The 27,596-nt window shown below is 37.7% G+C and overlaps 1 protein-coding gene and 1 long non-coding RNA gene across 2 annotated transcripts; both read right to left on the reverse strand.

Moving 5' to 3' along the window:
- Positions 1–1,924: 1,924 nt before the first annotated feature.
- On the reverse strand, positions 1,925–3,233 carry LOC125276266. The gene is made up of 3 exons (XM_048203769.1): positions 2,881–3,233; positions 2,747–2,810; positions 1,925–2,680 (listed from the first exon to the last, which is right to left on the reverse strand). The coding sequence occupies exons 1-3, from the start codon at positions 3,231–3,233 to the stop codon at positions 1,925–1,927; spliced, it is 1,173 nt and encodes a 390-aa protein (XP_048059726.1).
- A 3,392-nt stretch (positions 3,234–6,625) lies between these two features.
- LOC125275821 lies at positions 6,626–7,748 on the reverse strand. Its single transcript, XR_007186517.1, has 4 exons — positions 7,586–7,748; positions 7,436–7,504; positions 7,262–7,361; positions 6,626–7,144 (listed from the first exon to the last, which is right to left on the reverse strand). It is a non-coding gene; the product is annotated as an uncharacterized LOC125275821 (long non-coding RNA).
- Positions 7,749–27,596: the final 19,848 nt, after the last annotated feature.

A 27,596-nucleotide genomic window follows, 5' to 3' on the forward strand; every position in this document is an offset into this window, starting at 1 on the left:
ATGTTGTGTGTCAAGATCTCGGTCCGACCCGGTCTTTTCTGGAAAAGAGAGGGAAAAGATTGAAGTACCTCAGTTAGTTGCTGTTGTTGTTGGTTATTCAAATTTGAATAACATTCTGGGGCCTTCAGCAATAAACGAACTGGCTCCATATCAGGTTCATCCTCTTCCTCCAGTATGGCCCTCACCATCATCACTTGACCTTTGACATCCTCAGGACCTTTGAGATCAGACACCCTCTCTTTAAATTCTCTCAAGAGATTAACATGTAGGACCTGCTTAGGCTGTTTTCTTTCTGGACACAAAATCTCGTAGGTCACTGGACCCAGTTTCCTGGTCACGACATACGGCCCCTGCCATTTGGCCAACAATTTGCTGGTACCTGATGGTAATAATAGCAGAACTTTTTGTCCAGGTTTAAAATTCCTTTCCCTGGCATGTGTATCGTACCATACCTTTTGTTTTCGCTGGGCGGCAGTTAAATTCTCTTTAGCCAGAGTTCTAAAGTTCTCCAACTTGTCCCGCATCTGTAAAATATATGAAGCGATACTGCACTGGGCTGGTTCCTCTGCTGTCCACCCTTCTTTGAGCACGTCCAGGGGGCCACGAACTTGCCTGCCAAACAAAAGTTCAAAAGGTGAGAAACCGGTTGAACACTGAGGGACCTCTCTATATGCAAAGAGAAGAAACGGGATCCATTTATCCCAATCCCTCCCAGACTCGTCAACAAACTTCTTAAGCATGTTTTTCAGGGTACCGTTAAACCGTTCGACAAGACCATCGGTTTGAGGATGAAATGGTGTAGTTCTAATTCCCTTAATGCCTAGATGTTTATACAGTAGCTTCATCACTTTAGCCATAAAGTTTGTTCCCTGATCAGTGATAATCTCGGACGGAACTCCAACCCTTGAAATCAAATCTACCAAACATCTCACAATGTGCTTAACTTGTACTGAACGCAAGGGGTACACCTCTGGATATCGAGTAGCATAGTCACAGATCACCAATGCAAATTGATGACCCGAACTACTTTTAACCAAGGGACCTATTATGTCCATCCCTATACGATCAAATGGAGTTCCAATAATGGGCAAAGGTTGCAGATAACTTCTATCAGATCTTCGAACAGGTGCTACCATTTGACATTCAGTACAAGTTTTACAATAGTCCTGCACATCTTGGTACATTTTTGGCCAATAAAATCGTTGACTGACCCGCTCATATGTTTTTTGTTGGCCTAAATGCCCTGACCAAGGGATGGTATGACCCAGATGTAAAACCATTTGATGCAGGGCCTTAGGTACCACTAATCTAGGACTCTCGGTATCAGCCAGATACAAAAGGTTGTTCTTTAAGAATATACCGGTCCCCTCCAAAGTTTGGTACCTCTACTGGCTTACCATCCACTTCACACACTTTTGCAAACAAGGGCTGTAAAGCAACATCTTCTTTTTGCAATTCCCTAAAATTATCAGGGACCTGCCAATGCGAGTTAAACTCAGACCCAGGGTCAGGAAAATTTGGTAAGCTCTCTTGTACTCTATCCTTCCCCTTATACTTCTCTTGTCGTCTCTGTCTTTTACTTTTTCTATCTTTCCCCGCATTAGAAAACAGATCAGCATCAGCATTGGGAAGGGGTTGCAATCCTTTGGTCTGGGACCTTGTAACTACTGCACACATTTTGGATACTGAACCCACCAAATCAGTTAAATAAGGAAAATCTTCCCCTAAAACCACATCAAATGCTAGTTTCTCAACCACCCCCACCCTTAACAGGTATGCTTGTTCTTCTATCACTACAGTGACTTCAGCAGTTGGATAAATTTGTTCATCCCCATGTACACATCCCAAGCACACAGTATCACCATAATTCAACATTTCACAATTTAGCAAGTCAGATTTGACCAAAGTTTGTGTACTACCTGTATCAACCAAAGCCTGGGCACGGCTGACCATTTACCGTTACCATTATAAGGTGACTATGTTTCTCAGTAGCTGTTGATGATTCACCAATGCACTCATTCCTAGGAACATAACACATGTTAGTCACTTTGGGCTTTTTAAGGGGACAAAGGGAAGCCTTATGTCCAGGTTGCTGGCAATAAAAACAAATCAGAGTGGCATTAGAATGTTTCCCAGGCACTCCCATAGTCTTATCTATAGGCTCCTCAACTTTACCCCTGCCCACAGTCACAGTACCTTTGCTGGTTCGTGGTGGCTCTCGATGTGCCGCCATGTACCTCTCCGCCAGTCTAGCAGCTTCTTCACCAGTCAGTGGTTGGTTCTCTTTGACCCACACTCTCACGTCAGGTCGCAACACACGCAGATACTGTTCCAGTATGATGGTTTCTCCCAGCTGTTCCTTGCTCTTCATTTCGGGTCGCATCCACCTCTTATACAAGCCCTTGATGCGGTTGTAGGTCTCTCTTACACTTTCTCCCATTGGCACCGTAAGGCTCCTAAAACGCAGGCGATACGTCTCCTCAGTCACGTTGTACTTGGCCAGCACCGCAGCTTTGATGTCAGCATAGGATCCAGAACGTTGTTCGTCCATGCCCGCATAGGCCTCCAGAGCTTTGCCCGTTAACAGAGTTACCACTCGGGCTGCCCACTCCTCGGTTTGCCATCCCCACGTTCTGGCGATACGTTCGAATCCGTACAAAGAAGCTCTCCACATCCTCACCTTCAACAAAATCAGGAATTCGTGGTTCATAACGTCTAAAAGGTGCTACTGGTGGTGAGGACATACCTGGCAAATGGTCTTCGGGATGAGTTTGGGGAGGTTCTGACAGCATGGCTCTTCCCCCTGATGCCTGTGGAAATGTTCTGGGTGTAGGTAATGGGTAGTGAGTTTGTTGGCTTAGCTGTTCAACTGATTCCCACCCTGTCTTGGGTTTCTGGAAAATAGTAGCCTTCAAACCATTCAGTTCATCAAATAATATCTTTTCATTTCTTTGTTGTTGCTGCATAAACTTCTTCATCTCCAAAAGAAACTCTTGACCCACCACAATATCTTCTGCTTCACCTCGGGGTGTACTAACTTTACCGGTCTTGGGTCTCACCACAGGTTCATTATCAGTATCTTGCACGTTTCTCACAGGAAACAAGCCTATCACAGCCTCCTCAGTTGCCCCAGCCTCCAACTCCAAATCACCTGCTTGAGCTTCAACAGTGTCCTCTTCCCCCTCAGACAGCAGGATTGGATGAGCTCGGGTAATCCTTTGGAGGACCTCCATATCCCCTAGAGGTCATCTTGAAGTTTGCAGTTTTACCTCTTCTACTGTCAGTCACTCCACAAAGGCTTCTTATCCCACTTCTGACACCATTTGTGGTAAGATGGTCGATACCGTGGCTGACTGACAGCAAAAGAAATGGCAAAACTCCAGAAAAAGTCCATGGAAAAGTTCTTTATTTTCAGGATCCAAAGATTCAAGTGTCTATACACAGCAGAAGCCAAGGCAACATGTCCAATGGATTGGGCAAGATAACACAGGGGGAGAAAAAAACAACAACAAAAAAAAACAAATAATAAAAAAAACTACTTAAAGTACAACTCAAGACATAACAAAAAAACAAAAAAAGACTAAACGGTTGGCTACAGACCCAACAAACACCAATCCTCTTGTTCAAGCATTTCCACTGGTCTTTTATTCTCCTGGCCCCCTCCCTTAGTATTCAAACGGACCAATCCCAACACTCCATTTGTTAATCAGGACATTTCACACTTCACATAGACTTTCAACATCACAAGTCACATCCAAGATAAAGTTTTCCTTTAACCAAAGGCTTCTCTCCATAATAATTCATCAAAGTATACATGTAAAAGACATCTTATTCCACAAATCCTTGACTGACTAACTCCTCCCCTTCAGGATGCCATAAAACTGGTTTCCTGTTCGCGGGCCACTCCTTTTTGGGCTTTCCAGGAACCGGTAAGACACAGAAACGAAACACATACATTAATATTCACACATTTCTTGATTTCACCACCTTATTGAGTGTTCCACATTACCAGCAGTCACCATGGAATGTGCACCTTCCATGTTACTGCTTCTAAGTAAAAACAAACAAAATAAAGATCTTAACAAACATGTCTAAGGTGTTTTCATTTTAACCATGTGTGCTACATCACACTACTACTCTCCCTTATCACCTTACTATCCAAGAGTTGTTGAATATGAGACCTTACGGAGTCATACTGGGAGGGAGGAATTCGTCTGTAAGGCTGCCGAACTGGTTTATCATCCATTAACGGAATCTCATGTTTAATCAGAGCTGTGCAACCTATATCACCCTCAGTAGTAGAAAAAATGATCTGATAATTATTTAATAGCTGCTTTGCCTGTTCGGCTTCCTGTTCAGTAAGTCCTACAAAAGAAGGAAGATCCATGTTACCACTAGGTTCAGCCAATTGAACAGACACCTGGGCACTATAAACACTTTCAGGACAAATCTGTAACATAGGCCCTGGGGCAGTTACCATTTCCACTACCTGAACTGTACCTATGATGCGGCGTGGTGCTACCCATACCTCCGTACTACCTACATTTACTATGGGTGCATACACTAGCCCCCTCTCTGCAGGTACCAAAGAGGGAGACAGCAGCAAACCTTCTGGAAGGGCATTTTCCTCTGGCCCCAAGGGTTCTAAAAGAAACTCTATCACAGCACCTGAAACTTGAGGACAGGTAACAGGAACCATAGTCATGGTACCTGCAGCAACACGAATAGGAGTTTTACCCTGTACTCTCACCTTAAATACAGAAGAGGAATTTGACACAGCCTCAATTTTTTGACAACAGCGGAGTGCTTGTTTCCATGCTGGGGTAGCTGCTCGCATTTGGGGAGTCTGAAAAAGCTCATCACCATGTTCATTAAATTAACATAACACTCTCTGATGATATTCATACCCAACACAGCTGGAATCTTCTCCTTCTGAGCATACATACTAGGAGAGCAGGAATCTTTTACAATCAAAATCCCTTTCCTAGGTAAAGTAACCCCAAATAAACTAACATCAAGTTCTACATACCCCACACATGGAATATCCATCCCATTTGCAGCTTTCAATGCCAACCATGCACAGTCACGTAGACCCCCTGTACCCAAATCAGAAAAATGATGATTAAAATAACTCTCTGTTATAGTGGTAACCATAGAGCCTGTATTCAGTAAGCACAACACATCAACAGGTCCCATTTTAACATTTAATGTTGGACAAGACCCCACCAGACTAGAAAAGGCTTGAGAATCAACTTTTGAGCCTAATGTTCCCATCTCCAGTGTGTGGCTCTGCACCCTGGAGGGCTCTAGTTTTCCGCCAACGAGACAGACTCGGTAACAGCCCCACCACTGGAACCCGATACGGGCAAGGACCTAGTTTGCATATTGGTCGTACAATATCTTGCTATGTGACCAGCTTGATTACATTTGACACAAATGGGTTGGCCATCAGGTGTTCTGCGAAATCTACTACTTCTGGAAATTCTATTAACATTATTTGCAACCCCTTCCGGAGTACTCAAAGTTTTAAGAATTAAATCCAATTGTGCTTGTTGACGTAGGACCATATCCTTCAATTCTGTGAATTCAGAACTAACCACCCGATTCTCTTCACATGTAGCAACAGCTTGAGTTTCAAATGAGTGAGGAACTACTCTACTTGATCTACTTCTTTGAGGCTGTCCCTCCTCCACCCAACGCATTGCCTCTTTGCGTAGGTCAAGGAGAGTCAACGATGAATTTTGCCTCACCAACCTCTTTAGTTCTCTACGAAGGGTATGATCCTGAACATTTTCACTAAATTTATCTCGCAGAACCACCTGATAGTCAGACACAGCATTAGGGTTAGCTTTTCGTACCTTATCCATTAGATCCATCAATGCATGAGAAAACTCTTGTAAGGATTCCCCCTCCTTCTGTTTTCTGTCAAAAAACTGTTGTTGTAGAATAACATAGGGAGAAGAAGAGCAATACAGTTCACGTAACACTGCAAATATCTCAGTGGAATCCTCTTTAACTTCCTCAGGCCTAAACTTAATTTCAGTCCGAGCCTCCCCCTCTAAATGATCATAAACAAACATGGCTTTGTCTAATTCCGACATATGTCTCCCCCTAATACAACTCTCCACCTCTTCAATCCAATCCTCCAGAGAAGGAGAGCCAGGAGACACTTTACCAGAAAATTTAGAACATTTTCTTTCTCTAGGCAAATATATAGCCTGTTCACGCCGCTGTCCATTACCTTCTGGGGCTGAACTCGACAAAACACTTGCCACACCTCCACCCTGAGGTTGTCGTCTTAGTCTTTCATTTTCCATTCGCAGTTGCTCTAACTGCTCTCGTAGTTGTTGGAGCTCCTCCGCCATAACTGCAGCAGACCAGACCAATATCACCACCAATAGTCGTCTTACAAGCTGATCGCTGTTCCTGCCTAAAAAAAGAAAGAAAGAAAAAAAAAGAGAACAAGCAAAACTATCCACTTCCCAGCCTTAGATACCACAAAAAAATATGGTCACCCTGCCGACTACACCAGATTGTAACTAGTCCACTCTTACTTCCAACAAGGGTGACTACAAAACAAACTATAATGTAATCAGGGAGAAGAAAACTTCATACAAGTCATTTATTTATACAAATAAATCAATAAATACAACAAAATACATATGACAAAAGTTCCTTCCCCCCGCAAAAAAAGATATTACTGACCAGCCAACCCTCTCCGAATCCCAACACAAGCCAGCTTCTTTACACAGAACAATTTGAAAGAAAAAGTAAAGTAAATCACATTAACAACCCCAAAAAATCATGAAATAAATACAACACTCAAAAAAACACTCAGATAATTACACTGCAAGCATAAACCACATGCAAAAAAAAAAATGGTTCATGTGTGTTAAAGCATCAGTCTTATTTAGGGAATATAGAGGTTGGCTGGCAACACGAGGCTGGGAAGTGATACAAGTAAAAAGAAGAAAAAAAATGAAAAATGCAAAAAAAGAGAAACCCACTAGCCAGTCCAGTTCATACAACAATCATCAACTATAATTGCGATGGAGGCATACAGCGCGCACATGCACGGACAGGCTAGCGAGGAAAACAAAAACAAAACACAAACAAACATAGGAGAAACAGCGATCAACTAAACCTAATATGAAAAACAAAAAACACAATTAACAATACCCCAAAATAATCACACTATTCTTTAATATCATTAAAAATAATAAAATCAAATCACTTGATTATAAATACCCTCTCCGATTACCTGCAACTCAAGCCATGAATCAAACACAGCCATGAACCAATGTCCGAGATCAAACGAGGACGGGCGTGACCAGCAGCCGCTAAAGCCACAATGTTTACACCTACATTAAAAACATCAAACCCTTTAATATAACACCACTTTGTAGAGATAAACATAGATATTTATTTAGCCTACCTGTTCACCCAAACAGTGTCCATACGCAAGCCAACACGGAAGCGGTACCAAGCAGCACAATATTTACATCTGCGTTAAAAACATAGCGTCCTGATTTAATAAAGCAAGGCTTTGTGAACATAAAACAAAGTTAGCATCCACTTAGCCTACCTGCTCATTCAGACCATATCTGTGCACAAACACCACTACGAGGCAACGCGCTTCCACACGAAAAGATCGGACCCCATCTCTAGGTACCCTTCTAGGTGCCTGCTTAAAAACCCAATAATTACCTACCTGGCCACGCCCTCAATAGTTGTAATCATCCTGCCGGCTACATGTTGTACATATATTCTCCCATTCCTCATCAGTCAAAGTGAAACTGTTATAATGGTCATCATTTTGATTAATTTCTTGGTTATAATAACTCCTTGTCTGTAAATACCTATAAAAGTCCTGTTTTTCCAAGCCAAAGGATTCCCTCAACGCATCAAAGATTTCATTTGATTTTCTTTCACAATTTGGTAAAAAATCTTTATACCCTTTGTGACCCAGACCTTAAATCTCAGGTCGGTTCTGTTTGGTACAAAACCTTGGTCATAAGCCAAACCAGATTAAGATTTTAACATCTTTGTTTAGTTTGTATGTTTTGATCAGCTCTTTCCAGGTTGTAAGCACCGATTTTACCCAGGGAATCTCAATTTCATCCAAATGACTCAGCCGTTTGTCATCTGCCAATAAGGCCTGAACAAGCAACCTCCGGCAAAACACTACACTCAATAATTTTCCATTGAGCTTCATATTTTGAATCACACCAGTACAGCAATGCTCTGATTTGGGCTGAAATAAAGTAATCTTTCAGACAAGGTAAACCCCATCCACCTTTTTCTTTTGAAAGTTGTACGTTTTTAAATCGGACACAAGGTTTCTTGCCTTGCCATACAAATCTTGAGATTTTTATTCCATTCATCGAATAAACAATTAGGAATGGAAACTGGGAGAGTCTGGAACAAGTAGAGGAATCTGGGCAAAACGTTCATTTTAATAGTTTCAATCCTTTGGCTTAGACTTAAGTATGGAATAAGATTTTTCAAGGTCCTTCTTTATATTGGAAAAAGAGGGGTATAGTTTTTCTTTATAATTGTTGATGAATCTTTTATGGAGAATTACACCTAAATATTTGAGAGATTCTGCTTGCCATTTAAATGGATAAGTCTTTCTAAAAATCAGCGGAGGTCTCCAGTAGGAAAGAATTTCAGTCTTCTGTATATTCAATTTGTATCCAGACATTGGGGTCTGAGCTTGTTTGTGCCCAATTAAAGGTTGTCAAAAGCATGGGAGTAAGTGTTTCTTTCAATGCTTTATACCACTCGGAGGTGAAACCCATCACTCCACGGAGACGTATTGTTCTTTAATCTCTTGACTGCATTCTGTATTTCCAGAGCAGTAATTTCAGACCCTAGTTTTTTATTTTGTTCTTCCGTCATGACAGGCAAGTAAGGAATTTCCAGAAAAGAATCTATTTCATCTTCCTTATCTACTTAAATTTTAGAAAAAAAAAGCTTTTTATAGAAAAGATTCAAATGTTGATTGAATTTGGTCTTGTTTTGTTAAAATTACACTATTCTGCCCGTCTCTTTAGGCCCAAACATTCTATACAGGAGTCCATTTTAGACTTGATTAAAGTTTTTCGGCCCCAAAAGTCCTCGATCATGAACTTTATATACATTCCTCTTTTTGACGTTACTTGAGCCATAGAGTATTGCATATTTGATCCAATGGACATATTTCTTGGCCAAAGAGTACTCTGGAGATCTTGAACTTTTTATATATACATACTGATGCCTTTCTGATGTCACATCAGCCATACTGTTGTCACTATTTGACCTAATGAACATATTTCTGGGTTACTCTTGAACTTTCAATACATATTCATTGATTGACTCTGATCTTGCTTGAGTCATATATGAACCCATGTTGACCTACTGAACAAATTTTTGGCATATTGGTCTTTGATGATGAACTTTTTATATCAAGTCATTGACTCTGATGATACATCAGCCACAGAGAATTGCATATTTGACCTAATGGACAAATTTCTGTCAAATTGGTACCCAATCTTCAACTTTCAATACATACTCATTGACTCGTTCTGATGTTACTTCAGTCATGTATGAAGTCCATTTTAGACCTACTTAAACATTTTGTTGTTGTCGATCATGAATTTTGTATACATAATTATTGACTTCATCTAATGTTAGATAAGCCAGACAGTAGTCCATATCTGACCGACGGAACATATTCCTTGCCAAAATAGTATTCGACATTGAAGTTTTTATATACGCTCACTGACGCTTTCTGATTTCACGTCAGCCATATAGAAGTCTATATTTTACCTACTGAACAATCTTGAACTTTCTATTCAGCAGTCCATTTTAGACTTGATTAAAGTTTTTCACTCCCAAAAGTCCTCGATCATGAACTTTATATACATGCCTCATGTTGATGTTACTTTAGCCATAGAGTATTGCATATTTGACATAATGGACATATTTCTGGCAAATAAGTCCTCGATCATGAACTTTCTATACATACTCATTGACTCCATCTGATGATGCAGTATTCTATGTCAGCCATAGAATACTGCAAATTTGACCTAAAGGTCATATTGCTGGCCAAAGAGCTTGAACTTTTCACACATGACTATTGACTCCTTCTGATGTTACTTCACCCATAAAGAAGTTCATATTAGGCATACTGAACATATTTCTGGCCAAACAATACTCGATCTGGAACTTTTTACATATACTTACTGATGCCTTCTGATGTCACATCAGCTTTACAGTCCATATTTGACCTAATGAACATATTTTTGGCCGAAAAGTACTCGATTTTGAACACACATTTGATTTTCAATACACACTCATTGATTCACTCTGATGTCACTTGAGCCATATATGAAGCCATTTTGACCTACTGAAAAAAAAATTTTGGCAAATTAGTCCTTGATGATGAAATTTCTATAAAGACTCATTGACTCTGGGTGTTACTGATGTAGAACGGTAGGCCATATTTGACCTAAGGAACATATTTCTGGCCTAAGTGCGCTTGAACTTTCTATAACTTGAACTTTCTTATAACTTGAACTTTCTTGATCTTTCTACTCTTTGACTCTGATTTGACTTCACCCATACAGAAGTCAATATAAGACCTACTGAACATATTTCTGGCAAATTAGTCCTCGATCAAGAACTTTCTTTACCTACTCATTGACTCCATCTGATGAAACGTCCGATATAAAGTACTGCATGTTTGACCCAATTGACATATTTCTAGTCAAAGAGTACTCGATCTTGAACTTTTTAGATATACGTATGACATATGACTTATGTCACATCAGCCATACTGTAGTCACTATTTGACCAAATGAACATATTTCTGGCCCAAAAGTACTCTATCTTGAACTTTCAATATTCACTGATTCACTCTGATCTTACTTGAGTCACATATGATCCCATTTTGACCTACTGAACAAATTTCTGGAAAATTAGTCCTCGATGATGAACTTCTTATATAAAGTCATTGACTCCTTCTGATGGTACGTCAGCCACAGAGAATTGCATATTTGACCTAATGAATGTAGTTCTGTCAAACTGGTACTCAATCTTGAACTTTCAATACATACTCATTGACTCATTCTGATGTTACATCACAAAGACCGTAGTCCATATTGGACATAAAGAACATATTTGTGGCTCAAGAGCACTTGATCTGAGTCACATCAGCCATACTCACTTCAGACTTACTTCAGCCATATATGAAGCTGAATAGCAGAAGGAGTATAGATGATTGTGTATAGTAAGTTAATGTTCAGGGTCTCTTTGGCCAGAAAGGTGTTCTGTTGGTCAAATATGGCTGATGTGATATCAAAAGGAGTCAATGAGCCTGTATAGAAAGTTCATGAACGAGGACTCTTGGGTCAGAAATATGTTCAGTAGGTCAAAAACGGACTTCTATATGGCTGATGTGACATCAGAAGGCTTCAATAAGTATATGTAAAAATGTTCAATATCAATTACCGTTTGCTAAGAAATATGTTCTGTCAGCCAAATATGGACTACTGTCTGTACTGATCTAACATCAGATGGAGTCAATGGGTATGTATAGAAATTTCATGACTGAGGACTAATTTGCCAGACCATTATGTCAAATATACGCTATGGCTGACCTATCATCAAAAGGAGTCAGTTATGTATACAACATTTTGCCATAAATATACTCAGTAGGTCTAATATGGACTTCTGTATGGTTGAAGTAACATCAGAAGGAATGAATAGGAATGAATTTTATACATTTGTATAAAAAGTTCAGATTCAAATAATCTTAGGCCAGAAATATATCCATTAGGTCAAAATATGCAATACTCTATGGCTAACATATCATCAGAAGGAGTCAATAGTAATGTATAAAAAGTCCCCTTTGGCCAGTCTGCTAGGTCTAATATGGACTACTGTCTGAATGATCTAACATGAGATGGAGTCAATAAGTATGTTTAGAAAGTTCATGATTGAGGACTAATTTGCCGGAAATATGTCCATTAGGTCAAATATGCAATACCTTATGTATGGCTGATGTATCATCAGAACATTTCAATGTGTAAAAAAATTCATGATTGAGAGCTAATTTTCCGGAAATATATTCAGAAGGTCAAACGTATTTATGGCTGAAGTATCATCATATTGAGGCAATGAATATATATAGAAAGTTCATGATCAAGGACTCTTGGGACAAAAAAATTTAAGTAGGTCTTATATTGACTACTGTTGTAATATGAGGAGTCACTGAATATATACAGAAAGTTCAGGACTGAGTATTCTTGTGCCAGAAATATGTTCATTATGTCAAATTTGCACTATCGTCTGTCTGATGTGACATTAGCAGGCTTCAATAAGTATATGTAAAAAGTTCAATATTAAATACTGTTTGCTAAGAAATATGTTCTGACAGCCACATATGGACTACTGTCTGTATTGATCAGATGGAGTCAATGAGAATGCATAGAAAGTTCATGACCGAGGACTGATTTGCCAGAAATATGTCCATTAGGTACTCTATGGTTGACTTATCATCAAAGGGATATTTATGTATAAATATCAATATTTATGTATGAAAAGTTCAAGATCGAGTACTCTTTGGCCAGAAATATTCCCATTATGTCAAGTAAGCAATACATGGCTAATCAGTCATCAGTCAATTTGTATATATAAAAAGTTCATGATCAAGGACTAATTTTCCAGAAATATATTCAGGAGTTCAAACATGATCGAGGACTCTTGGGACAGAAAAAAAAATTATGTTTATTATGATGTTAGATCAGTGTTTTTGTACACAATGCAAGGAAACAGTGTGTATGTTATCTCTTCATTTCACTGTGGGTTAAGTAGTCCATACACATGGACTACTGTTCTTCTGATATAACATCAGAAGGAGTCAATGAGTCTGTATAGAAAGTTCATGGGCCATGGACTCTTGGGCCAGAAATATGTTCATGTCAAATTTGTACTGTCAGTGTGATTTGACATCAGAAGGCTTCAATGAGTATATGTAAAACGTTCAATATCAAATACTGTTTGGTTAGAATTATGGTCAATCAGCCAATTATGAACTATTGTCTGTACTGATCTAACATCAGGTGGAGGCAACTGGAATGTTTTGAAAGTTCAGTACTGCATATTTGACCTAATGGACATATTTCTGGCAAATTAGTCCTCAGTCATGAACTTTCTATACATTAACATTGACTCCATCAGATGTTAGATCAGTATGCAGTCAATTTGTATGTGTAAAAAGTTAACGATTGAGGACTAATTTGACAGAAATATCTGAACCGACACTATGTTGCTGACCTGGACCGACACTATGTTGCTGTCTGGGATGTTCAGTACATGGGCTCATGTATTGGTAAAGTAACATCAGAGTGAGTCTCTGACTATGTATAGAAAGTTCATGATTGAGGATTTATTTACCAGAAATATGTTCAGTTGGTCTAATATTGACTTCTTTATTGTTAAAGTAACATCAGGAGTAATGTATAGACTGAGAAATGTATAGATTGAGATCAAGTACTCCACCAGGAGTATTTCCCTTATGTCAAATATGCAGTTATGCACTGTTTCCTTGCAATGAATACAAAAACTAACGGTAACACTATACAATAAGGTTTATTTAACATTAGTTAATTACATGAGTTAACATGAACTAATGATGAACTGCACTTATACAGCATTTATTAATCTTTGTTAATGTTAATTTCAACATTTACTAATACATTATTAAAATCTTGTAACATTAGTTAATGCACTGTGAACTAACATGAACAACGAACAACTGTATTTTCATTAACTAACGCTAACGAAGATTAGTAAATCCAGTAACAAATGTATTTCTCATGGTTATTTCATGTTAGTAAATACATCACTAACTCACTAACAAACTAACTTATGCATTGAAGAGATAACACATAACATAGGTGTGTTGCGATAAATGAACTAACTCATCTGTTATGCATTGAGATATAACACATAACATGTGCATTGCTTTTCAGTAAGCTATTTTTGCAGTGAAGAAATAACAAGACAGGTGTTGTTGCACTGCGTTGCATACATGAACTAAACTCTTTTGTGCATTGAAGAGAAAACAAATCTCTTCTATGTTGTTGTTTTGTAATGCATCAAGTAGTTCTTGTTCTGCTTACAGTAGTTAACTTATTACGTTGTGTATAGAAGAAATTAATATAACATATGTGCTGTTGCATTGCATTATGCACTGCTTGATGGAAAATATACAAGAAATAAACGTATTCCTCATGCATTTAAGAGATAACGAATCGCATTGCAGAAACTTAATCCGTAGTGAAATGACGAGATTAATACATGACAGGTGCTTGTTGCACTGCATTGCATACAAGAACCAACTCTTTTCTTAGTGCGCTGTTTCCTTGCACCTTATACAAGAACTAACGTATTGCTCATGAATTGAGCAACTCGTTGTTTTGCGATGAATGAGCTAACTCAGCCGTCATGCATTTAGATATAACACATAAACACGTGCCATTGCTTTTCAGTAAGTTACTCCTTTTTCCATTGCAATAGTTAACATATTACGCTGTTGCAATCAAATTCATTACTTTGTGCATTAAAGAAAAAACGAACCACAAATACCATTGCATTGCAATGCATTGAGAACTGTTTCAGTGCATTGCGTACAATAGTTAACGTATTACGCTGTGCATAGAAGAAATAAATAATAAAAAAACATATGTACTGTTGCATTGCATCATGTAAGATATGCACTGTTTCCTTGCATCTATACAAGAACTAACATATTGCTCATGCATTGAAGAGATACATATGTTATGTATTGTCTTTTCAGCGCACAGAGGGCCAGAAGAAATTTTAAGTTCTTGGACTACTTTATGGCTGATAGAAAAGTCTGAAAAAGTTCAAGAACGAGTACTCTTTGGCCCGAAATATGTCTATTAGGTCAAATACGCACTGCTCTATGGCTGACCTATCATCAGAAGGAGTCAATGATAAGACATAGAAAGTTTATTATTGACGATCTTCAATTCGATCTTCTATGCAATGATATGCTTTATCTGTTATTCTTCATTGCACGATGATAGGTCCTGCGAGCAAAGCACTGAAAACAGCACATATTGTAATCTCTTCATTGCACAATGAGTTAGACCTTCTTTGCACTGTAATGCATAAAGAGGGATCAGTTAGATCTTCTATGCAGTTCTATGTGTTATCTCTTCAAACAGCACGTACGTGAACTCTTCAATGCACAACGGAATGAGCTCGTTCGCAATGCGATGAATTGCAACGCAACAAGTGCATAGCTTATATGTTGTTTTATGCATGCAATGAAACCCATATATTACATGTGTTATTTTACAGCATATATGTTATTGTGTTGTCTTTTATAAGAATAACTTAGATCTTATGCAGTTCTGTGTGTGATCCCTTCAACAGCACATACGATAACTTCAGTGCACAATGGAATGAGTTGGTTCTTGTAAGCACTGCCACGCAACAAGTGCATATGTTATTCACTGCACAACGATAGGTCCTGTGTGCAATTGCATAGCAACTCCACTATATTATCTCTTCATTCCACAACGTTGCATCGGATTTGCAATGCAATGCAACAGCACATATGTAATCTTAACGCAATGAGTTAGTTTTTGTATGCATTATATTATAAAGAATCTTCTATGCAGTGTAATGCAAAGGCTCATGATATGCTACCTCTTCAATAAACACATGTATAAGTGCGTTGTATGCAAAGCAATGCACATACGTTATGTATTGTCTTTTCAGCGCACAGAGGATTAAGTTCGATCTTCTATGCAATTATATGTGTTATCTCTTCAACAGCACATACGTGAACTCTTCAGTGCACAACGGAATGAGTTCGTTCTTGTATGCACTGCAAAGCCATAAGTGCATAGCTTATATGTTATTCTTCATTGCATAACCAAATTATGTCAATGTACACGTCTATACGTGTTGTATCCTTACAGGACACATGTTAACTTTTCAATGCACGGCGGATTGAGTTAGTTCTTGAGAATGCACTGTAACGCAACAAGTGCATAACTTATATTATTCTTCAATTGCACAACGTTGGACAATGCACAGATTATGTCATTCTTCAGTTGCACAACGTTGGAGCGTATGTGCAAATGCAATGCATCAGCACATATGTTATCTTAACGGAATGAGTTAGTTCTTGCAGGCATTGCATTTTAATGCATATTCTATGATAAAACAACTAACTTAATAGTTTGTACGTTGAAAAGATAACATGTAAAATATGAGTTTAATTGCTTTATGCATTACAATGCATACAAGAACGAACTCGTTAGGTTGCACAATGAAGAAACAACTTCAGCAGTGCATTGCTCACAGGATTTATCGTTGTGCAGTGAAGAATAACAACTATGTACAACAGTACATGGTTAACGTAAAAAGTCAGTTCTTGTATGCATTTCATTCTAATGCATATTCGTGCATTGTAATGCAAATAATCATATTAAGTTATCTCTGCAATACACAACTGTATAGATTAGTTAGTTGTATGCAAAGCAATGCGAGAGGACATATGTTACGGGTTGTCTTTTAAGTGCACAGATCATAGCTTATATGTTATTCTACGTTGCACAACGTTAGGTCATGTGTTAGGTCAATGCACATGTTATCTCTTCATTGCACAATTAAATGAGTTAGATCTTCTGTGCAACTCTATGTGTTATATCTTCAGCAACACATAGTTAACTCTTCAGTGCACAGAGTTAGTACTTGTACAACTCTGTACAAGTGCATAGCTTATGTTATTCTTCAATTGCACAACGTTGGAACCTATGTGCAAATGCAATGCAACAGCACATATGTTATCTTAACGAAATGAGTTAGTTCTTGTATGCATTGCATTATAATGCATATTCTATAATGCATATAATGCATATTCTATAATTCTATAATGCATATTCTATAATGTTTATAATTTGTTCCTTCTGATGATATACATCAGCCATACAGTAGTCCATATTTGACCTTATGGACATATTCTTGCCAAAGAATACTCAATCTTGAACTTTTTTTTACATACTTATTGACTCTGTCATCTGATATGTGAGCCGTACAGTAGTCAATACTTGACTCATTAAACATATTTTTGGCCGAAGAATCCTAAATCATGAACATTTTATACATTGACCTTCATTGACTCCATCTGATGTTACATCAGCCATACCGAAGTCCACATTTGACCTATTGAACATATTGTTAGTCAATGAGTCTTCAAATATATGAATGTACTATACATAATCTTAGGCCCCTTCTGATGTTAAATCAGCCATACAGAAGTCCATATTTGACCAACTTAAAGGTTATTCTGGCCCAAGAGTCCTCCATTTTGAACGTTCCATATATACTCATTGACACCTTCTGATGATACATCAGCCATATTTGACTTAATGGACATATTTTTAGCCAAAGTATACTCAAGTCTTGATCTTTTTTACACTTACTTATTGAATCCACTTGATGATATGTCAGCCATACAGAAATCAAAATTTGACCTACTGAACATATTTCTGGTCCAAGAGTCTTCGATCATGAACTTTTTATACATACTCATTGACTTCTTCTGATGTTACATCAGCCATAAAGAAGTCCACATTTGACCTTCTGATCAGATTTCGGGCAAAAGAGCCATTGATCATGTACATTCTAATTGATACCTTCTGATGTTACTTCAGACAAACAGAAGTCCATATTTGTCCCCTTCTTATCATTGGCTCCTTCTGATGATAGATCAGCCATAAAGCAGTGCGTATTTGACCTTCTGATCAGATTTCGGGCAAAAGAGCCATTGATCATGTCATACATTGATACATTCTGATGTTACTTTTCAGACAGACATTAAAATTTCTGGCCCAATAGTCGTCAATAATAAACTTTCTATGTCTTATCATTGACTCCTTCTGATGATAGGTCAGCCATAGAGCAGTGCGTATTTGACCTAATAGACATATTTCGGGCCAAAGAGTACTCGTTCTTGAACTTTTTCAGACTTTTCTATCAGCCATAAAGTAGTCCAAGAACTTAAAATTTCTTCTGGCCCAAGAGTCCTTGATCATTAACTTTCTATACATAGTCATTCACTCCTATTGTTACATCAGCCATTCGGTAATCCATATTTGACTTTCTGAACACATTTCTGGCCAAACAGTCAGGTTCATTCATGAACTTTCCAAAAAACTCATTGACTATTTTTGATGTTACATCAGCCATAGAAGAAGACCAAATTTGACCTACTGATCATATTTATGGCAAAAGAGTCCTCCAACATGGACTTTCTGTACATTCTCATTGATTCCTTCTGATGTTACAACAGCCATTCAGAAGACCATATTTGACCTAAAGGACACATATTTGGCCCAAGAGTCATCGATCTTGAACTTTATATTTTTGTTCATTGACTCCTTCTGATTATACGTCAACCATACAGTAGTGCATATTTGACCTACTGAATATATTTCAGGCCCAAGAATCATCGATCATGAAATTTCTATACATACTCATTTACTCCTTCTAAGGTTACATCAGCCATTCAGAAGTCCATATTTGACCTAATGGACATATTTCTGGCCTAAGGATCGTTGAACATGAACTTTCTATTTCTACCCAATTGACTCCTTCTGATGATACGTCAGCAATACAGTAGTGCATATTTGGCCTAATGGACATATATATGGCCAAAGTGTACTCGATCTTTAACTTTTTTTTATACATAATGACTAATTCTGATGTTAATTCAACCATAAAGAAGCCCAAATTAGACCTAATGAAAATATTTTTGACGAATTAGTCCTCGATCATGAACTTTCTATAACATCCTAATGAACTCCATCTGATGTTACATCAGCCGTAGTCCATATTTGCCCTTCTGAACACGTTTCTGGTCCGAGTACTCATTCATGAACATTCAAAACAAACTCATTGACCCTTTTTGATGTTAAATCAGCAATAGAGAAGTCCGCATTTGACCTACTGATCATATTACTGGCAAAAGAGCTCTACATCATGAACTTTCTGTACATTCTCATTGTATCTTTCTGATATTACATCAGCCATTCAGAAGTCCATATTTGACGTAATGGACATATATCTGGCCCAACTTTCAATTTCTGTTCATTCAGTCCTTCTGATAATAAGTCAGCCATACAGTAGTCCATATTTGACCTACTGACATATTTCGATCAAAGAGTCCTCGATCATGAACTTTTCACACATAGCCATTGACTACTTCTGATGTTACATCAGCCATACAGTAAGTCCATATTTGACGAACTTAAAGTTTTTTCTGGCCCAAGAGTCCTCGCTCATGAACTTTCAAAACAAACTCATTGACTCTTTCTGATGTCATATTAGTCAAAGAGAAGTCCATATTAGATGCAATAGACATATATCTGGCCCAAGAGTCGTCGATGTTGAACTTTCTATTTCTGTTCATTGATTCTGATACAGTAGTGCATGTTTGATGTAACTGACATATTTATGGCCAAAGAGTGCTCAGTCTTGAAATTATTTATACATACTTAATGACTCTATCCGATGTTACATCAGCAATACAGAAGTCCAAATTAGACCTAATGAAAACATTTTTGAAAAATTAGTCCTCGATCATGAACTTTCTATAACATACTCATTGACTCCTTCTGATGATATGTCAGCCATACAGAAATTCATATTTGATCTATTGAACATATTTGTTAGTTGATGAATCTTCAAATATGAATAAACTATCCATAATCATAAGATAACTTCTGAAGTTAACTCAGCCGTAGAGGTCCATATTTGACCTACTGAACATATTTCAGGCCCAGAGTTCATCGATCATGAACTTTCTATAACATATTCATTGACTCCATCTGATGTTACGTAAGCCATACAGAAGTCTATATTTGACCTAATGGACGTATTTCAGGACAAAGAATACTCAATATTGAGCTTTTTTATACATACCTATTGACTGTCTGATGATACGTCAGCCATACAGTAGTCAATACTTGACCCATTGAACAGATTTTTTTGCCCAAGAGTCCTCGATCATTAATGTTTTTTACATACTTATTGACTCCATATGATGTTACATCAGCCATTCAGAAGTCCACATTCAACCTATTGAACATATTGTTAGTCAATGAGTCTTCAAATATGAATGTACTATACATAATCTTAGGCCCCTTCTTGATGTTAAATCAGCCATACAAGAAGTCCATATTTGACAAACTTAAAGTTTTTTCTGGCCCAAGAGTCCTCAATTGTGAACTTTCTATATTTACTCATTGACACCTTCTGTTGATACATCAGCCATACATTAGTCCATATTTGATTTAATGGACATATTTCTAGCCAAAGAGTACTCAGTCTTGATCTTTTTTACACTTACTTATTGCATCCGCTTGATGATATGTCAGCCATACAGAAATCAAAATTTGACCTACTGAACATATTTCTGGTCCAAGAGTCTTCGATCATGAACTTTTTATACATACTCATTGACTTCTGATGTTACATCAGCCATAAAGAAGTCCACATTTGACTTTCTGATCAGATTTCGGGCAAAAGAGCCATTGATCATGTACATTCTCATTGATACCTTCTGATGTTACTTCAGACAAACAGAAGTCCATATTTGTCCCCTTCTTGTCATTGGCTCCTTCTGATGATAGATCAGCCATAAAGCAGTGCGTATTTGACCTAATGGACATATTTATGGCCAAAGAGTACTCGATCTGGAACCTTTTCAGACAAACTTAATGACTCCTCCTTCTGATGTTTTCTTCAACCATACAAAAGTCCAAATTAAACCAAATGAACATATTTCTGGCAAAGAGACTTTTATTATGAACTTTCTGTACATTCCCATTGATTCCATCTGATGTTACATCGGCCATTCAGAAGTCCATATTGGATGTGATGGACATATGTTTGGCCAAAGAGTATTCGATCTTGAACTTTTCTATACTTAATGACAAATGCCGATGTTACTTCAGCCATAAAGTAGTCCAAAGTCGATCTTTTTTCTGGCCAAAGAGTCCTTGATCATGAACTTTCTATAACATAACCCAGATAACAACATAGTTTGGCCCAAATCGGGCCCACATCTGGTACACGTGGATTACACGCGGACCAGATGTGGGCCAGAACTGGGCCGACACTATGTTGCTGTCGGGGAAGGTATGTTGTTCCTTCTGATGTTACATCAGCCATACAGAAATCCACATTTGACCTAATAGACATATCTGGCCCAAGAGTCGTTGGTCATGAACTTTCTATTTCTAATCAATCACTCCTTCTGATGATATGTCATCCATATAAGTAGTCCATAGTTGACCTAATGGACATATATCATGTCTGGGCAAAGAATACTCTATCTTTGACTTTTTTATACATTTCGTCGGCCATTTAGTCAACATTTGGCCTACTGAACATATTTCTTGCCCAAGAGTCTTGGATCATGAACTTTTTTACATACTCCATAAAGAAGTCCATATTTGAACTAATGGACGTATTTCTGGCCCAAATGTCGTCAATCTTGAACTTTCTATTTCTACTAATTGTCTCCTCCTCACGATACATCAGCCATACAGTATTCCTTATTTAACCTATTGAACATATTGTTAATCGATAAGTCTTCAAATATGAATGTACAATAAGTAATCATTGACTCTTTCTCATGATATGTCAGCCATTCAGTAGTCCATATTTGACCTAATGAACATATTATTAGTCGATGAGTCTTCAAATAGGAATGTACTATCCATAATCATAGGCTCCTTCTGAAGTTAAATCAGCCATACAGAAGTCCATATCTGAACATATTTCTAGCTAAAGGGTCCTCAAACTTGAACATTCTATATATATTCATTGACGACTGATGTTTCATCAGTCCATATTTGACCTAATGGACATATTTCTGGCCTAAGGATCGTTGAACATGAACTTTCTATTTCTACCCATTGACTCCTTCTGATGATACGTCAGGCATACAGTAGTGCATATTTGACCTAATGGACATATATCTGGCCAAAGAATACTCTGGCCAAAGAATTACTAATTCTGATGTTTCTTCAGCCATACAGAAGTAGCATATTAGATCGAATGAACATATTTCTGACAACCCTGAAAGACAACCCAGTATGTATAGTATCGGCCCAGATCCGGCCCACATCTGGTCTGCGTGTAATCCACATGTACCAGATATGGGCCGGATCTGGGCCACATCATGTTACTGTCTGGGAAATTAGTCCTCAATCATGAACTTTCTCTTACTCATTGACTCCATCATCACATTGACCCTTTCTGATCACATTTTTGCCCCAAGAGTCCTTGATCATGACCTTTCAAAACAAACTCATTGACTCTTTTTGATGTTACATCAGGAAGTCCACATTTGAGGTCTCTCGAACTTGAACATTCTATACATATTCATTGACTTCTTCTGGACTAAAGGACTCAAAGAGTATGTAAAAAAAAGTTCATGATCGAAGATTCTTTTGCCAGAAATATGTTCAGTTAGTCAAATATGGAATTCTTCATGGCTAATGTAACATCAGAATGAGGCAATGAGTATGTATAGAATATTCATGATTGAGGACTCTTGGGCCAGAAAAAAATGTAAGTAGGTCAACTATGGATTATTGTCTGGCTGATGTTTTTTGGGGGGGGGATTTTTTTTTTTGTTTTTTTTTTTTTTGCCAGACATCTGTTCAGTATAGGTCAAATATGGGCTAATGTCTGGCTGCCGTATCATCAGAAGTCAATGAATATGTATAAAAAAGTTCAAGATCGAGTACCCTTTAGTACAAGTATGTTCAAAAAGTCGAATGTGGACTACTGTCTGACTGATGTAACATAGTCAATGAGGATGTATAGAAAGTGAAATACGTTCACTTGATCAAATATGGACTTCTGTATGGCTGACGTAACATCAGAAAGAGTGAATTAGTTTGTTTTAAAAATGTTTTTGAATGAGTACTGTTGATTTGTTTTGCCAGAAACATGTTTATTAGATAAAATATGGACTACTATCTGACTGATGTAACAGCAGAAGTAGTCAATGAATATGTATAGAAAGTTCAAGTTCAAGGACCCTTTGAAATATTTTCAGTAGGCCATGTTCGTGATCGAGAACTCGGGCCAGGAATAATTGCGTTAGGTCAAATATAGACTACTGTATGTCTGAAAAACATCAGAAGGAGTCAACAAATATAGAAAGTTTAAGATAGTGGATAAATTTGCCAGAAATATGTTCACTAGGTCAAATATGGACTTCTGTATGGCTGATTTAACATCAGAAGGAGTCTATGATTATATATTGTACGTTAATATTTGAACATTCAGTATGTATTGAAAGTTCATGATCGATGACTCTTGGGCCTGAAATATATTTAGTGGGTCAAATATAGACTACTCTCTGTCTGATGTAACATCAAAAAGAGTCAATGAGTTTGCTTTGAAAGATCATGAACGAGTACTCTTGGGCCAGAAACGTGTTCAGAAGGTCAAATATGGACTGCTTTATGGCTGATGTAACATCAGATGGAGTCAATGAGAATGTTATAAAGTTTATGACCTGGGACTAGTTTGTCAAAAATGTGTTCATTAGGTCTAATTTTGGCTTCTGTATGGTAACATCAGAATTAGTCATAATGTATAAAAAAAAAGTTGAAGATCCAGTACACTTTGGCCAATATATGTCCATTAGGTCAAATATGCACTACTGTATGGCTGACGTATCATCAGAAGGAGTCCATGGGTAGAAATATAAAGTTCATGATCGATGACTCTTGGGCCAGATATATGTCCGTTAGATCAAATATGGACTTCGGAATGGCTGACAATAACATCAGAAGAAGTCAATTAGTACGTATAGAAAGTTCATGATCGACGAGTCTTGGGCCTATAAAGTATGTTCAGTAGGTAAAATATGCCTTACTGTATGTATCATCAGACCCAGACAGCAACATAGTCTGGCCCAAATCCGGCCCTCATCTGGAACATGTGGTTTATACACGGACCAGATGTGGGCCGGATCTGTGCCATCACTATGTTGTTGTCAGGGTAGGAGTCAATGAACAGAAATACAAAGTTCAAGATCAATGACTTTTAGGCCAGAAATATGTTCCATTAGGTCAAATATGGACTTCTTTATGGCTGATGTAACATCAGAAGGAATCAATGAGAATGTACAGAAAGTTCATGGTCGAGGGCTCTTTTGCAAGAAATATGATTAGTAAGTCAAATAAAGACTTATCTATGGCTGATGTTACATCAGAAAGAGTCAATGAAAGTGTTTTGAAAGTTCATGAATGACTATTCTTGTGCCAGAAATATGTTCAGAAGGTCAAATATGGACTACTGAATGGCTGATGTATCATCAGAAAGAGTCAATGAGTATGTATAGAAAGTTCATGATTGATGACTCTTGAGCCTGAAATATGATTAGTAAGTCAAATAAAGACTTATCTATGGCTGATGTATCATCAGAAAGAGTCAATGAGTATGTATAGAAAGTTCATGATTGATGACTCTTGGGCCTGAAATATGATTAGTGTCAAATAAAGACTTATCTATGGCTGATGTAACATCAGAAAGAGTCAATGAAAGTATTTTGAAAGTTCATGAACGAGTACTCTTGGGCCAGAAACGTGTTCAAAAGGTCAAATATATACTTTATGGCTGATGTAACATCAGAAGGAGTCAAAGAGTATATATAGAAAGTTCATGTTCATGTTTTCTGACTCTTAGGCCAGAAAAAAATTTAAGTTAATCAAATATGGACTACTTTATGGCTGATGTAACATCAGAAGGAGTCAAAGAGTATATATATAGAAAGTTCATGTTCATGTTTTCTGACTCTTAGGCCAGAAAAAAAATTAAGTTAATCAAATATGGACTACTTGATGGCTGATGTAACATCAGATGGACTCAATGAGAATGTTAGAAAGTTCATGATCTGGGACTATTCTGTCAAAAATGTGTTCATTAGGTCTAATTTGGGCTTCTGTGTGGTTGAAGTAACATAAGAATTAGTCATCATTATGTATAAAAAAAGTTGAAGATCCAGTACACTTTGGCCAATATATGTCCATTAGGTCAGATATGCACAACTGTATGACTGACGTATCATCAGAAGGAGTCAATGGGTAGAAATATAAAGTTCATGATCGATGACTCTTGGGCCAGATATATGACCGTTAGATCAAATATGGACTCCGGAATGGCTGACAATAACATCAGAAGGAGTCAATGAGTATGTATAGAAAGTTCATGATCGACAAGTCTTGGGCCTAAAGTATGTTCAGTAGGTAAAATATGCCTTACTGCATGGCTGACGTATCATCAGACCAAGACAGCAACATAGTCCGGCACAAATCCGGCCCTCATCTGGAACATGTGGTTTATACACGGACCAGATGTGGGCCGGATCTGTGCCATCACTATGTTGTTGTCAGGGTAGGAGTCAATGAACAGAAATACAAAGCTCAAGATCGATGACTTTTAGGCCAGAAATATGTTCCGTTAGGTCAAATATGGACTTCTGAATGGCTGATGTAACATCGGAAGGAATCAATGAGAATGTACAGAAAGTTCATGATCGACGAGTCTTGGGCCTATAAAGTATGTTCAGTAGGTAAAATATGCCTTACTGTATGTATCATCAGACCCAGACAGCAACATAGTCTGGCCCAAATCCGGCCCTCATCTGGAACATGTGGTTTATACACGGACCAGATGTGGGCCGGATCTGTGCCATCACTATGTTGTTGTCAGGGTAGGAGTCAATGAACAGAAATACAAAGCTCAAGATCGATTACTTTTAGGCCAGAAACATGTTCCGTTAGGTCAAATATGGACTTCTGAACGGCTGATGTAACATCGGAAGGAATCAATGAGAATGTACAGAAAGTTCATGGTCAAGGGCTCTTTTGCAAGAAATATGATCAGTAAGTCAAATAAAGACTTATCTATGGCTGATGTATCATCAGAAAGAGTCAATGAGTATATAAAGAAAGTTCATGTGTGAGGAATCTTAGGCCAAATTTTTTTCTTACGTTAATCAAATATGGACTTCTGATTGTCAATGGGTAGAAATAGAAAGTTCAAGATCAACGACTCTTAGGCCAGAAATATGTCCATAAGGTCAAAAAAGGACTTCTGTATGGCCGATGTAACATTAGAAGTAGTCATTAAGTAATGTATAAAAAGGTGCACGATCAAGCACTCTTTGGCCAGAAATGTCTCCGTTAGGTCAAATATGCACTATTGTATGGCTGACGTTTCATTAGGAGTCAATAATATGCATTATAATGCATTATAGAATATGCATTATAATGCAATGCCTACAAGAACTAACTCATTTCGTTAAGATAACATATGTGCTGTTGCATTGCATTTGCACATAGGTTCAAACGTTGTTTATCGCAATTGCAACGCAACAAGTGCATAGCTCATTCTAACTCATTCCGTTGTGCATTGAAGAGTATACATATATGCTGTTGAAGCGATAACAAGTATTGCATGCAGTTCTAACTTTTTCATCTGTGCATTTAAACGACATTGCTTAGCACACAACAACTTTTTAACTTTTTTCATTTGTGTAGTAGAGGTAATATAACATGAGCCTTTTTCATTGGTGCATTATAATGCAATGCATACAAGTAACTGATTCCGTTAAGATACGTGTCCTGTAATACAACATATGTACATTGACATAATTTGGTTATGCAATGAAGGATAACATATAAGCTATGCACTTATGGCTTTGCAGTGCATACAAGAACGAACTCATTCCGTTGTGCATTGAAGAGTTCACGTATGTGCTGTTTGAAGAGATAACACATAAGATCTAACTGATCCCTCTTTATGCATTACAGTGCAAAGAAGGTCTAACTCATTGTGCAATGAAGAGATTACAATATGTGCTGTTTTCAGTGCATTACGCGCAGGACCTATCATCGTGCAATGAAGAATAACAGATAAAGCATATCATTGCATAGAAGATCGAACTTAATCCTCTGTGCGCTGAAAAGACAATACATAACGTATGTGCAACTGCTTTGCATACAACTCACTTATACATGTGTTTATTGAAGAGGTAGCATATCATGCATTACACTGCATAGAAGATTCTTTATAATACAATGCATACAAAAACTAACTCATTCCGTTAAGATTACTTATGTGCTGTTGCATTGCATTGCAAATCCGAAGCAACGTTGTGGAATGAAGAGATAATATAGTGGGGTTGCTGTGCAATTGCACACAGGACCTATCGTTGTGCAATGAATAACATATGCACTTGTTGCGTGGCAGTGCTTACAAGAACCAACTCATTCCATTGTGCACTGAAGTTATCGTATGCGCTGTTGAAGGGATCACACACAGAACTGCATAAGATCTAACTTATTCTTCTGTGCACTGAAAAGACAACACAACAACATATATGCTGTCGCGTTGCTTTGCATACAATTAACTTATACAGTTGTTTATTGAAGAGATAACAACGTGAGCTTTGCATTAACAATGCGTAGGATATGCAT

Source organism: Megalobrama amblycephala, linkage group LG9 (genome assembly GCF_018812025.1).
Source record: "Megalobrama amblycephala isolate DHTTF-2021 linkage group LG9, ASM1881202v1, whole genome shotgun sequence".
Classification (NCBI taxonomy): Eukaryota; Metazoa; Chordata; class Actinopteri; order Cypriniformes; family Xenocyprididae; genus Megalobrama; species Megalobrama amblycephala.

Bases quoted from the DNA above. Each gene is read 5' to 3' on its own strand.
- LOC125276266 (XM_048203769.1), bottom strand. From the start codon at position 3,233: ATGGAGGTCCTCCAAAGGATTACCCGAGCTCATCCAATCCTGCTGTCT. The intron at 2,811-2,880 runs GTGGGAATCAGT...ACATTTCCACAG, and splicing joins TTCCAGAAACCCAAGACAGG to GCATCAGGGGGAAGAGCCAT. The intron at 2,681-2,746 runs GTATGTCCTCAC...ATTTTGTTGAAG, and splicing joins TCCCGAAGACCATTTGCCAG to GTGAGGATGTGGAGAGCTTC.